The sequence below is a fragment of the Drosophila nasuta genome, chromosome 2R (assembly GCF_023558535.2).
Source record: "Drosophila nasuta strain 15112-1781.00 chromosome 2R, ASM2355853v1, whole genome shotgun sequence".
Classification (NCBI taxonomy): Eukaryota; Metazoa; Arthropoda; class Insecta; order Diptera; family Drosophilidae; genus Drosophila; species Drosophila nasuta.
Window position 1 is genome coordinate 13,818,714 of NC_083456.1, and position 13,948 is coordinate 13,832,661.

At 34.8% G+C, this 13,948-nt stretch overlaps 1 protein-coding gene across 7 annotated transcripts in view; it reads left to right on the forward strand.

Moving 5' to 3' along the window:
* Positions 1-13,948, forward strand: part of LOC132784570 (forkhead box protein O) — a 37,972-nt gene that overhangs the window by 16,351 nt on the left and 7,673 nt on the right. For all 7 annotated transcript variants that reach the window (XM_060790262.1, XM_060790268.1, XM_060790263.1 and 4 more), the window contains one exon: positions 12,879-13,174. In XM_060790262.1, the coding sequence (XP_060646245.1) occupies positions 12,879-13,174 (296 nt within the window). The remainder of the gene's footprint in view (positions 1-12,878; positions 13,175-13,948) is intronic.

Genomic DNA, 13,948 nt, shown 5'->3' on the forward strand with positions numbered 1-13,948 from the left:
ATTAATATGATTTTGTTCTAGTTTTTTTGCTATATATTTTTGTCAATTACGTTGTTGACAAAATATAAGTTTTTGTTGTTTAATTTTGTGTGCTTTGCATACTCTAAAACTGTATTAATGAATATCATTATTATTTAAAAATATATTTTTTATTATTATATCAAAAAAGCCAAAAAGAATGGATTACTACAAAATGTAAAGTTCAAATTAATGTTTCCTTTTTGTTAAGAAAATATTTAATTAAAAACATATATCGTACATAAAATTTCTTTTCATAATTTCTTTAGTTTGTTCCACTAAATTTGTATCCATGTATTAGTTTTGAGTAGTTGTATATAATAATTTATTTGATTAATTTATTTGGAGAAATTTATTGTCGATTGCCTTGTATTAATAATTTCTAGCTCTGCATATTCTTAAATCGTGTTTAAGAACAAAATTAACTTTTATATGTTTAAAATATAATCAATGATATCATTTATTTTAATTCTTTTCACCCAAACTCTTTCCTTAAATTAGTTTTCTGTGGTTGTTTTTTTTTTATGCGCATTGATAGATTTATTGTCGATTGCGTTGTCGACAAAACATTAGACATTTTAGTTAATTTAGTGTGCTCTTCATGTTCTTAAATTGTGTCTAAAAATATATCTTTTTTTAAATTTCAAAATGAACACAAAAAAATGTCTATTTGGAATTTCTTTTGAATTATTATCTAGTTTTCTAATCAAACAACGCGCAAATTGCGCAATTTCTACACTAGAATACAACTTGTAATATTATACAAATACCTTACGTCTTTATCAGCGACGTTTCCAAGTGGCTGAAGGCCTTATGAAGCACTTCTAGAAAGTGTGTTGCAACTGACACTTACTCTATTATAGTCATACACAATTAATTAAATGCTTAATTACCAATTGGCGTATTACACACGGAATGCAAGTCCATAGTTAACAGCCTTGATATGAAAAAAAGAGGCAGAACCTATTTTGCATGTGAAATGTAATTAAACATTCCACACAGAGCGAGCGGGGAGCTTTGAGTAATTCCATTCATTAACTGCGTTTAGGCAACCTTACTTGTATAATCAATTTGACACTTGGAGCAACCACTTGGCAAAGACTCACAAAGCTCCAGTGGAGGGGAAAGAGAGAGAGAGAGAGGGGGGCACAACATGTGCCGAGTCAAACTGCGTCTTAGTGAAAAAAGGGGGGCAAAAACTGCAGCTGCTCTTATACTATACTATAAGTTAATAGTTTATCAAATGCCAACAGCAGAAAACAGAAAATAAAAGTGAGATAGCAAGCAAACAACAACAAACAGCGGCAGCGAACTTGACATGCGCAGCTAACAAACAATAATAATAATAGTAGTAATAATAATAGCAATAATAATATGTAGTAGTAGTAAATAGTAAATATTTTGCAGGCGCATTAAGTATACGCCGCACTGGTTTTACCCCCCAGCAAGTGCATGATGTATTTTGCTGTTTGCATTCTACGGCGCATTTTGTTTGCACTTCGCCATAAGAAACAATAACAATAACATTAACTTCGGACAACCATAAAACAGGTGCAGGGAAGGGAGAGAGAGGTGGAGGTAGACAAAAACAAAAAGCGAAAAAAGCAAAATATTTTTGTTTTGCTTTACATTTGGCGTACTCAATAAAATGAAGCGTGCAAATACTGGAATAATTGTGCACAATAAAAATCTGAAAAGAGCGATAACGCATTAGAGAGACCAAGACAGAATGAGAGATCGTGTGATAGAGTGCGATAGCATGATTAAGAGAGATAGAAAGAGAGAGAGAGTGAGAGAGAGAGCGGTAGCAGCTGCAGAGAGTAATCGGCTAGCATCTATAATATTTATTTATAAATAAATATTAACCTTGTGCGTGGCAGTCGCTGTTGTTCCCCTCTGCACCTCCCCCCCCTCTCACCGCTATGCCCACCGCGCAGTCCCCATTCGACCACCTCTCAAGTACTCGCTGATTGTCTGGTCAGACTGTGACCATGCCACACATATTTTGTTAGTTTTCGTGTTTTGCCTGCAACTCAGAATTTATTCTTGTTGCTGTTTTTAATGGTTTGCTGGTGTCGTGTCTCGTCTAACTGTACCGGGAGTACCGAGAGTATTGCGTAGTAGACGCTATGCCATGGCACACGCCCACTTTTTGCTGCCAGCCGCAGCAGCAGCAGCGACGTCAGCAGCAACGTCAACGCGATGGCGACGCGGAAGCAGCCGTGCCTCCGTTTGGCAAATACTTTTTTTTTTGTTGTTCAGTTGCTTAGTTGTTGTTGCTTTCATTTCATTTTATGTTCTATTTTACATTTGCCAGTTTTTAGTTAACATTTCCATGGCTAATTGCTGCGGCTCTGTAAAGTTTTTTATGTAACATACTCGTTATGCTGCTGATTGACATCAAATATCCACACATAATAAATTTATATGTGATGAGTATTCAGGAAGAATCCGCTCTAAAGTGCATAGCGGCATTAACTGTATAATGCACTTAGCGTCTGTGCGCTATAATTTAATTCGCTAAAGCGAATTTAACACGTTTATGCCGTGAAATTCTTGAATTACAGCAACACAAACGAGGTCAAACAATTGACTGTGCACTTGGTCGGTTTAATAAAATATGCATGCAGTAATAATAAATTTATGCAAATGCGAAATTTGTACTAAGCAACTTAAAAATGTATATAGGCAAAGCAATCCAATAGAATGATGCCAAGATGAATTTCATTTCTCAATCAACTTATCATTAATTACAATGCAACCAAACAACGACAACTTCAATAAAAATATACGAAGATATTCCAAAAATCATATGCAACATATGGAATATAAAGTTTTCAAAAACTTATCATTGTAAAAAAAAAACTAAAAAGGGGAAAAATTCATATTGCAAATATTTAAAATTAATTAAATTTGTTATTTTTGTCTTAACCACAATGTTATTAAAAAAGATTTGTAAATATGTGTTGTAAAATTAAAAAATCTATATAAAACAATGCTGAATTTAATATTGTGTTAGTAATTTGCTTGTTCTTTTCCTGAATATAATTTCTATAATGATTTTTTCAATTATAAGTGTCACAAAGACTGATTTCTATTACACAATTTTAAAATAGAAATAGGCAATGATGAGTTTGACTTCTTAAAAATACCTTTTTTTAGTCACAATTATTAAAGGGGTCCACCACAACTTTAATAATATTTATATGAAAATACAACCATTTAAAATATAAATATAATATGTATGTTGCAAAGATATATATTTCTTCCTTTATTAATCATTAGTTTGCCACCTCGCCATGCATTTATAATTATTACATCAAAACAATCACAAGTTTAAAATTAAAAGCGGCGAAAACACATAAATAGTATTTCATAGCTACAAAATACTTAAAATTTAATGTTACACTCACGCATTTCATGTGATATAGTAATGCCAGCCATAAAATTTTGAAAACACTCGCGAATCGTATGCTTACTATATATTTTAAGTTCCTGGGCTATTCGAAATGTTTTGCTCTATGCTAATGCAATAAACACCTATGGCAAAGCGAACACTTTTATTGTGTTTCCACTGCCTCTGACTTTTGCATTGTCCGAGGTTAGTTTGCATTTGTTGCACTACTTCGAGTGGCACGAGAATTGGAATTTTTTTTGCGGGCTTGTTGCACTAATTAACGCCGCCGTCTGCCTTTGGGCTATGAAAATTGTTTGGCTGCACATGCTCGTAAATATGTATGTAAAATAAAACTACTTATTTTCGCTGAACGTTGTACGACTTATGCACCAAATATCGTCTGGTTAGCTCAAGTGTCTGTCTGGCAAAACATATGCAAACAAAAAGAGCAAAAAAATTGTAGCCAAACTGCGCAGTTTATTGTTTGAAGGCGAAAACATTGAGTGGGCATTAAATATTTGAATAGTAATAATAACTTTTAATGTGGGTAATCGATGGGTGTGCGAATCTTGGATTCATTTACATTGTTATTTTTAGAAATTAAAAATAGATCTGAGTTTTTAATTAAGTATTAGCGGCAACAATAAAGATTTTATGATTACTGAAAATTTTGATCAAATAAAAATCCTAAAAGTGATTCGAGAAAAAAATTTTTGTGGATAAAAATTACAGCTTATGTCAGACAATAATTGCTTTGGTTACCAATTTGGTATATTGTATAGTAGTATATTTGGTATATAGAATTATATCGATTTACCAAGTACTGCACACTTATTTTATTAAAGATGAGCAGCTATTATATCTTATTTGCTCATTATTATATTATTATCATAAAGTAAAAGCATCCTTGTGATGCTATACTAATCGTTTATTTTTAACAGAAATTTTGAATTTCGCATCTGTATATCAGCTGCTATAGATAATGTTTTATAACTCCTTTTTAATATTTTAATATTTAGCAATTTTAATTGCGACTTCTGATTTGATCATTAAGCTCCACACATACACAACAAGTACAACAAAGTTTGGCATTTAATGAACTTTATGCATTAATTGAAGAGCAAAAGGCAATTGAAAGCCAATAACTGGTTTTCAATAGCCCCAAAAATAGAAGAAGGCAAAAAGGAATTAAAAAATTTATGGCGAATTTATTGTGATGTTGTCATAAAGTGACTGTTGTCTCGTTGTCTCTGCGGGGGTTAGACTACTGGCCAATATAATAAATAATAATGCAATAATAATAATCATATGAGAGACGCCATAAAAATAAAAGGCGAGCAGACACACAACTGATCAAAAGAAACCAGACATAAAGCAATGAAACTCGTGGCAAAGATAAACTGTGTTTTATACACTCCACAGTTTCAGACGAGACGAGTCCAGCCAAGCCTGTGATGGCATTCCTGTTTTTAATACCTGATACACATAGGGTAGAAGGGTATTATAATATTGAGCTGGCAGGAATTGTGTACAACATACAGCAGGAGGTATTTCTGATCCCAAAAAGTATATATTCTTGATTAGCGTCAACAGGCGATACGATATATCTATAATCCTCTGTCCTTGTTTTAGTTGCTTTGGTTGACTTTATTATACATTATAGTATATTATGGTATTTTTTGAATTTATAGTATAGCAATATACCAAATAAAAGTTTTATTATATGTATCTTCATATTTTTTCGGTACATTAATTTGATATACTAACATGACATTGACATCACTATACATTATTGTATATTATGGTATTTTTTAAATTTATAGTAACCAATATAACAAATACACATTTAAATATATTTCAGTATTTTTTCGTTATATTAATTTGATATACTAACATGACATTGACAATATTATACATTATAGTATATTATAGTATTTCTAAATTTGTTTGGTATTTAAATGGCATTTTTACCAATAAACCAAATACATATTTAAATATATTTTTAGTATTTTTTCGGTATATTAATTTAATATACTAACATGGCGTTGTCATTATTATATATTATAGTATATTATGCTATTTTTTAATTTATACTATACTAATATACCAAATACACATTTAAATATATTTCAGTATTTTTTTCGGTATATTAATTTGATATACTAACATGATAATACCGCACTATTACGAGGGTATTTTACAGTCGAGTACACCAAACTGTAGTTTCTTCTTTTTTTTGCGAGTTTTTGGTCGTAAAATTATATTATTCTTGTGCCTGTTTTTGTTGTTCTGCATTTTACGCTAAACGCGTTGCAAATTGTGTGAATTTCTTATGTCATATGGACATGGGCGTGGCTAAAATAAGGAAAAAGAGAACAAGAAGAATTCGCTGACAACCTGGATTGATGGTAAAGTGGCAACAAAAAGGGGAAGCGTATAGTATTGAACCTCGGCGCGTTTATCATTTCTATGACTCAATTCATGTCCAGCTAATGGTCAAGGCGGCAACTAATGGGGCCAATGCTCGTAAATTACGATTGAGCATGGTGGGTGGGTGAATAATGTTAAAGCTTGGCCAAATGGTTATTCAATATGCTTAAGTCGTTGTCAATGCTCAAAGCTCGACTCTTAAGCCTCCAGCTCAAAACATGCGGCTGCATAATCAATCAAACATTTAAGCATTGACCAGCGGCAGCGGCTTAAAGACTAGCAAACACTACATATGAGTACTTAATGAATGTCATCGACAGACAAAAACCAACTGCAAAGCCAAAGGGACTGAATTTGTCTGCTGCCATTTCTATTGCATACTTTTTGGGGCAATGTCCTCGACGCCGCACAAATTGTACATAATTTGGCTTGATTTCGTTGTTGTTGTAGCTGCTTGAATGGCAAAAGTTTGTGCTTATTTTCTTCTTTTTTTTTATGTACTTGCCTTTGGCTGATTCTATTGAAAGCCAGCAGAACCTTTCATTGCGAGTCGTCGAGACAAAACGCGACACTTATGAACTGTTTATGGAGTGCACTTTTCTTCCACATTTATTGACATTGGCATTTGCTACTTGTTAGACATTTGATGATGCGTTTGCGTGGCTTAAAGCTGAGCTGAGCAGGTGTAGCGAATTGAATTGAATTTTTACAGCAGCGTTTCCGTTTACAGTCGTGCTTCCGTTTCCGTCAGGCGCCAACTCCACAGCGATTAATCGCAAACTTTATATGTATTTCTATATATCTATGCGGCTTTGTCGCCAACTCAAATTCATAAAACTTTTTCGCAGATATCCCCCTTCGAAAAAAAAAGAAAAGTTTTGCAATTTCATATCATGCGCTGTATCATCACATCATCATTGGCTCGATAATGCTAGCTAGCTAGTTTTATGTTCACATATCTTAACAATACGTATAACTTTCTTCTTCAGGGGTGATTTCAACTTGAACACATACATAAATGGACAGAGGGTAGAGGGTGAAGGGTGAAGGGTAGGCCATATCAGCATCATTGCTGGAAAGTTTGCCCACTCTCAAATCGTTTTTTGATACATCAAAAAAGTATCGATCACAACCCGACTGCAAATATACACTAATTTGTCAACGAATATCGTATTTTGCCATCAAATATTCACTTGGTCTAGGTCATTACTTATCTAATCTAGCCTGACAGTCGCTTTAAGCCCTCCTCCACATATGTATAATCAGTTCGTTGGCCAGTTGCTAAGAGAAACAGAAGGCCAAATAATGGAAAAAAGCGAAAAAACGAAAAAAAAAAAACTGATAAGACTTCAGTCCCCATACTGACTACGATAATGGGGAATTTCAAATGCAAATTTGATGGCATGATCCGCGCGTTTCTGTCAATATTTCCCACAAATATCGATGTACGCTATATAGAGGGTTATTCTCCTCTCGTGCCGAGCGCTCGAAAAGAAAACAATTTGTTTAAACAATTAATTAGAGTGAAGTAAACATAAACACAAGCGAAGCGAGGCAAGTGAGTGGCCATAAATTGTGTGTGTGATTCTTTTTTTCTTTCTTTTTTTTTTGCTTAAATATCATTGATATTTCGCTTGGGGGGATTTGTTTAGTCTTCGCCGTCCGAAAGTGTTTACAAATTGGTCAGCAAAACTTTGTTAAAACAATTGAAATCAATTTCAAATCGTTTACCCCAAAAAAAAAATGAAAAAATATTGCCTGCCGCGTTCCAAACCGGACGTGCAGGTTTTTGTTTCAGGGGCGTAAAAGGGGCGTGTCACAGGAGGGTGGCACATTAAAATTTAACTGCATTGAACTTGGTTTCGAGTTCTCTCCATAGCGTGCCACAATTAGCAACCTGTGTGGGCGGCTGAAGTTGCAGCACCTGCTGGTTACTTGTGGCTGTGCATCGAGTGTCGTTTCAAAAATTTATATCTCAATTTTACATCTAAATGCGAATAATCTTTTTTTCGTTCTTTCTTTTTTTTCTCTCCCCCCGTTGCCATTTGATTTGTGTGTGAGAATCGCCGCAGCTGTTTAGCATTCGAGCGCGATTTCTTTATTATTTTTATATTCTATTTGTACTTTTATTTTGTATCTACTATATTCACCGACTCCGTACTCGTTCAAATATGTCGATATGAATCTACTACGCTTTTTGTTGACCAAACTGGACTGCGAATGCGACTGGCTGCCTGACTGGCTGGCTTTGCTAAATGCCATTTAAACGTCCAGCCAGCCAGCAGCTAAAGCGCTCCAGTTCTCGCAAACGGGGAATTTTTATTTGAGATCTGTTTTCTTTTTTTGTGTGTTGTATTTATTTATTCACTTTACTCATAAATAGATAGCATTAGCGGCGCACGACATAAAGCACTGGTATTATCTTGAAATGCTGTCACTTTTGTTAGCGAAAGGTTTGAGCTCGACCATGACAACGAATCAAGTTCTTTGCATGAATGGATTGTCGCGGGATTACTTTAAAACTCACAGCTTACTTTCTCTTAGCAATGAAAATTCTGACGAGTAGATGAGAGAAGAATCCTTCAATTCGATTAGTTCAAAGTTTACATTTACAAGAAATTTGAATTAAATTTGTATTGGTATTAACCTGATAGCAAAAGTTTAATAAATCTGAAAAACACATTAATATAAATATTGCAAAACTAAGAGCAAAAAAAATAATAGCCATTGGTAAATACTTTTTTTTTAACTTCTTAATTTTCAATTTACTCAAATATTTTATTGAATTAAAGTTTAAATTTACATAAAGTTTGTTGAAATGAAAGAAAGGGAAAATATAATCCTGATAAATAGTTAGTTTATACAGTAAAGCATAGCTTATTTCAACCATTATACTGGCCAAATTAAAAGAGGTATTAACTTTAATTAAACACAGAATTAGTCGATGGCCTTAGTTGCCAGCACTCCCTTCTTTTAGTTATTATATTATTTTGTATAATTATTATCATGTAAATAAATAAACACAGAATTTTAGTTTAATGTTTTAACCTAAAACAAATTACTTAATTGTGACATAGCTTAATACTCCTTCTACATCTTAAACTTATCATTTCAATTTACAAGATATTATAATATTTTGCTGGAAAGTATTGAGTACTAAAATTAGAGATAAAGTTTAGCGAATTTGAATATATAAATATTGATATTTCTAAACTATACGAATAATATTAATGACCCTGAAACTTTAATTTGAATAAATTTACTATACATTTTTTAGGCTTTGGATTTAATAATAAAAGTAATTACACTTTTAGCCAATCTACTAAATGTTATAATATTTTTTTTTGCCATGAATTTCCCTCTCTTCATTCCAAAACTTGAACAGAAGTAAAATACTTGCAAAAGTTGCAGTAATTACTGTGTCAAGTCAAGATTAGATATCATGCTGGGAATACCACTAAGAATATCAATGTATTTCGTATAGCTGTAGCTCAAGTGAGTTCCCTTTCTGTTGCCACATTGTGTGGCACATGACGCGCGTTGCTCGCTCGTTGGTTTTTTTTTTGTGGCTGCCAAATGCGCCCCATAAGCCGCTCAAATGGTCCAATGAAATATGCATATTTGATGCGAGATGACGGCGTACTAGAAACTCATATCAGTGCTAGACAAAAAAGGGGGGCAAAAGGGGGATGCTTGCCCCTGCACTGAGCCAAGTGCTAGGCAAGCAAAAAAGTCATGAATACAAGAGACGACTGAATATGAAACGCACTCCGGCAGAATTAATATATTTTAGTATCCTTCCCTCTTGCGCTCTTCAGCGCGTAGCTGGAACAATTACTCATATAAATTATAGAGGGAAATGAATCAGAGAGTGTGTGTGTGTGTGTGATGATGTGTGTGCGGCGGACTAATAAATAAAAATTGTGCCCTAATAAATGTAATTGGCATCGGCAGCTTCAACTACTATTTTCTGCATAACTGGGTCAACAGGCGAGGCGAACATGGCAACCAGTCAGTCGAATGGGGTGGGGGAAGGGGGAGGCGAGAGTTTTGCTGTTTCATTGTAATTCACGCTTAGTGCACATTAATTGTATGTACACAAAAGGCCATGCGGCCATATCCTTGGCGACAAATGGACTTGGGGACACATGCGTATTAAGTTTCCATTTCTCGAAAATTTTCTTTTTTCCCATTCAATGCAAGCAACAATTCAATGAAGCCATCGGAGTTGTCGTCATTTCACCATTTCGCAATTTCGCATAGTTTCAGCTTCCTTTTTAGCTCGGCTATTTTCCATACACACACACACACACACACTCTCTTGTATTTTTGCTGTGTTGATTGGGGGATGACCCACATAAGCAAACACACACACACTCTCCCCCGCTGTTCACAATGCAGCGCCTTGGCAACTTCCCATGTCGCGTGTTACCATTCACAAGTATCCTTGGCATATCCTCTTGAAGTACTCAGCTCTCTCACTCACTCTCTGTGTGTTCACTTGGCATGTGGTCGCCATCCATATCCATATCCATATCAGACTGTTTACATACGACGAGTATCTTTTTGGTTTAATAGCGCCAATTAGTTAGATGAATTGAATCTCTCTCTTTCATTGCGCTGCCCGGCATTTTTGCCAGATTTAAGTTTATGAATATTCAATGAAGTGTGTGCCATAAATTATGAATGCCATTTGTTAGCATTCCGTGGAGATTTTATGGCCTTGAGGCTCAACGTCTCTTATTTTTTTTAAAGGTTACATCAAGGTTCTACAATTCCAAAAGCGTTTTTAATATTAAATTTCACGGCAAGCAATTTTTCAATTCAATTATCGTAATGTAGTTTTCACGCAATTCTTATGAAAAGGAAAATCATCTGCAACTTTAAGACAATAAATTGAACAAATAAATTTGCCTAAAATATTGAGGCTCAACGTCTTTTTAATAAAATTTTTAATATTATGTGGTAACTTTAATAAAATGTTTGATTTTTATTATCCGAATGCAATTTTTATGCAATTTGTATCTCAAATGAATAATGCATATTATTATTTGAAAAATTGTCTGTCAAAGTTATCTTGCCACAATAAATATTTAAATTCATTTCTTTCAATGAAGTTTTCAAGCCAATTACAAAAAAATCTATCTTAATGTTTAAGGCAACAAATTGAACAAAGTATTTGCAACAAAATGAAACATCTTAATTTCTGACAAATATTTCTTTTGCCGATTATTCTTAAAATATGTATATTTTGAAAATTTTCAAATTAAGAAGAATGGAATGCGAAAGAAATCCCAAAGTCGTATCTATATAATTTTGCCTTTGCCAAAAATGAATTTATAAATATTTTCATAAAATCTATAATGTTTAATATATTATTGAGGATAAGGATAAATTGATAAAAGTAATATTATTTTATTGGATGTTTTTCTAAGAACCGTTGGAATGATTTCATTATTGTTCAGCTAAAAGATCACCAAACTTTCTTGCAAAGAATTATGATTGCCAGTAAAGCATAGTCTAATCCTTTAGTCAGAAAATGCGGCATATTAATGGGGACTAATTTATGCATGTTATGCCAATGGCAATTCCAATAACACGATAAGGTTCATATGTCCAGCCGATTGTGCGATAATCTACTGCTCGTCGCATTAGCATAATAAAGACGTTATGCTGTTTAAATTACTGCCAAAAATATCCCAGACAAGCAAGTGCTGGAGGAGCGGAGGAGCTAAAGGACATACTTAAACATTTAAATAAAAATGATAACTTTATGCAAGAAATACGACAACAGCAAAAAGGGGTAAAGTGGCAATTGTGCGTGTGCTGCCCTCCTCCTGTCTCTCTCTCTCTTTCTTGTTCACTCTTTCTGCTGGTGGGAGTAAAACCGAAATGTCATTACAACGTCGACGACGCCAGGAGACTCGCCAAACAGGACTCCGACTGACGCCAAGTAAAAGTTTTTGACTCACACAGAAGACGACACACCAAAAAAAGTATTAGAAAGTCTGCTCCTGGTTTCTGTTCCCCAAACCCTTGACTTGTCTGTCGCTGTCTGTGCACAGGTTTAGTCGCCATACACCCACACACACACACACACACACTCGCTCACACACACACATGAGCTGCTGGCAACGGTGATAAATGGCGCCAATGTGACGCCTGAAGTCGCGACGCAAACGCAGCCGCCATCGCTTTGGATTTTTGGATTCGGGTTTTGTTAGCAATTTAAGAGAACGATAAGGGACGAGCAGGAAGGGTAGCTTTGCTTTTACAGTTAGTTTAGTTTTGTAATGCTCCATTTAGTTTGGCTGCCAGCTCCCATTTTGCTTCCTACTTTACGTTTTTTCTTTTTTTTCTTTTTTTGCGTTCGCTGTTCACCCAAAAATGTAACTGATGACAAATCCGCACTAAACGTGTTTGATTGTTTTTGGTTGTGGCGTGTAATTGTTGTTGCTGTTGTTGTTGTTGTTGTTGGTTTTTACCTCTCGCGGCATCCATATGGAAACAAGGGCAGGGGCAACTGGTTGGTATTGGAATTGAGTTCACAGTTCAGTTGCCAGTTGTCTGTCGGTTGGTCTCCAACTCAGTCTGTCTGTCTCTCTCTTTGTCGATTCGCTGTCATTACGTTGCGCATGACGATATTTATGACTATTGTTATAAAATATGAATTGACAGCTTAAGCGACAGGCAAACGGCGCTGACAACGCCACCGACAACGAGAACAGGAACGACAAAGGCGAGGACAAGTTCCAATTAGAGAGAAGCGCGTCGCAAGTATTTGCTCTAAAACCCATAAAAACGTCGTCAGACAATTGAATGGCACAAACCCGGCAAAGGAAACACACACAGGACCTTAGAGTTCTGCCCCTCACGCTTCTTTCAAACCTGTTTCGCTGTTTCTTTCTCCAGGAAATGCTTACAAATTGTTACATCAGCGCATAAGATTTGCAAATTCCGCAAAATATATTTATAGAGCACATATCGTATCAGGAAATAACGTTACTAATTGCCACAATTTTGGTTTTTTCAGAACTCCATACGGCACAATCTATCGCTGCACAATCGCTTCATGCGCGTCCAAAACGAAGGCACCGGCAAATCCTCGTGGTGGATGTTGAACCCGGAGGCCAAGCCCGGCAAATCGGTGCGTCGTCGTGCCGCCTCCATGGAAACATCACGCTTCGAGAAGCGACGTGGACGGGCCAAAAAGCGTGTCGAGGCTTTGCGTGCCCAAGGCGGTGTTGTTGGTCTCAATGATGCGACTCCATCGCCCAGCAGCAGTGTCAGCGAGGGATTGGATCACTTTCCGGAGAGTCCGCTTCACAGGTAACTATTTACCGCTGAGACATTTGCTTAATTACTTTGCGAGTTCTCTAGTATTTAGTAATACCTTTTTTTTTTAGTATCTTTGCAAATAATTTTAATATTTTAATTATGAACGCAAATGTTTGAAAGTTAATTTTAGCCACTGAGTTCACACTTGGTAGATAAATGATAAATGAGGATATTGAGAGACTCGTTAATGTGTTAGTTCTAAGCGATTTATTTCGAGTGGTGACAATATCGGATCGTGTTAAGTGATAATTGGCCAAGCACGCGTAACATTTATTTCTTTCATTTAGAGTGCAATCAGAATTAGAGCTTGAATAATAAATATAAGCTGCAGATTCGTAAAGGTGAAGGATTCTGAGTTAGAATGTTGTTGGACTACGATTAGGATTAGGATTAGGATTATATAATAATTTATTTATACCATATTTTTTGGTAACAATTAAAGAACATTTTTAGCATTAAATATTGCTTTTAAGGCAAAATATATTACGATTAGCAGCAATACTTAAAATTTGTTTTTATTAGAAAATTTTACGAATGGATTTGAGCTTCTAATATTGGTTCAATAACGAAATATTTTAGAAATAGTGTCAGCCTTATTTTTACAAATTTTTGTTATACTATTTTCTTGCTATTAATTTAATGGTTTTTAGCAAATAGGTTTTTAAAATACAATGTTAATGTATGAATTAAATTCATAGTTCAAAACCTAGTCTTTTTTTCTTGTTAAAATTCGAAGAACATTCAAAAGTTTTTAGCATAAAACTC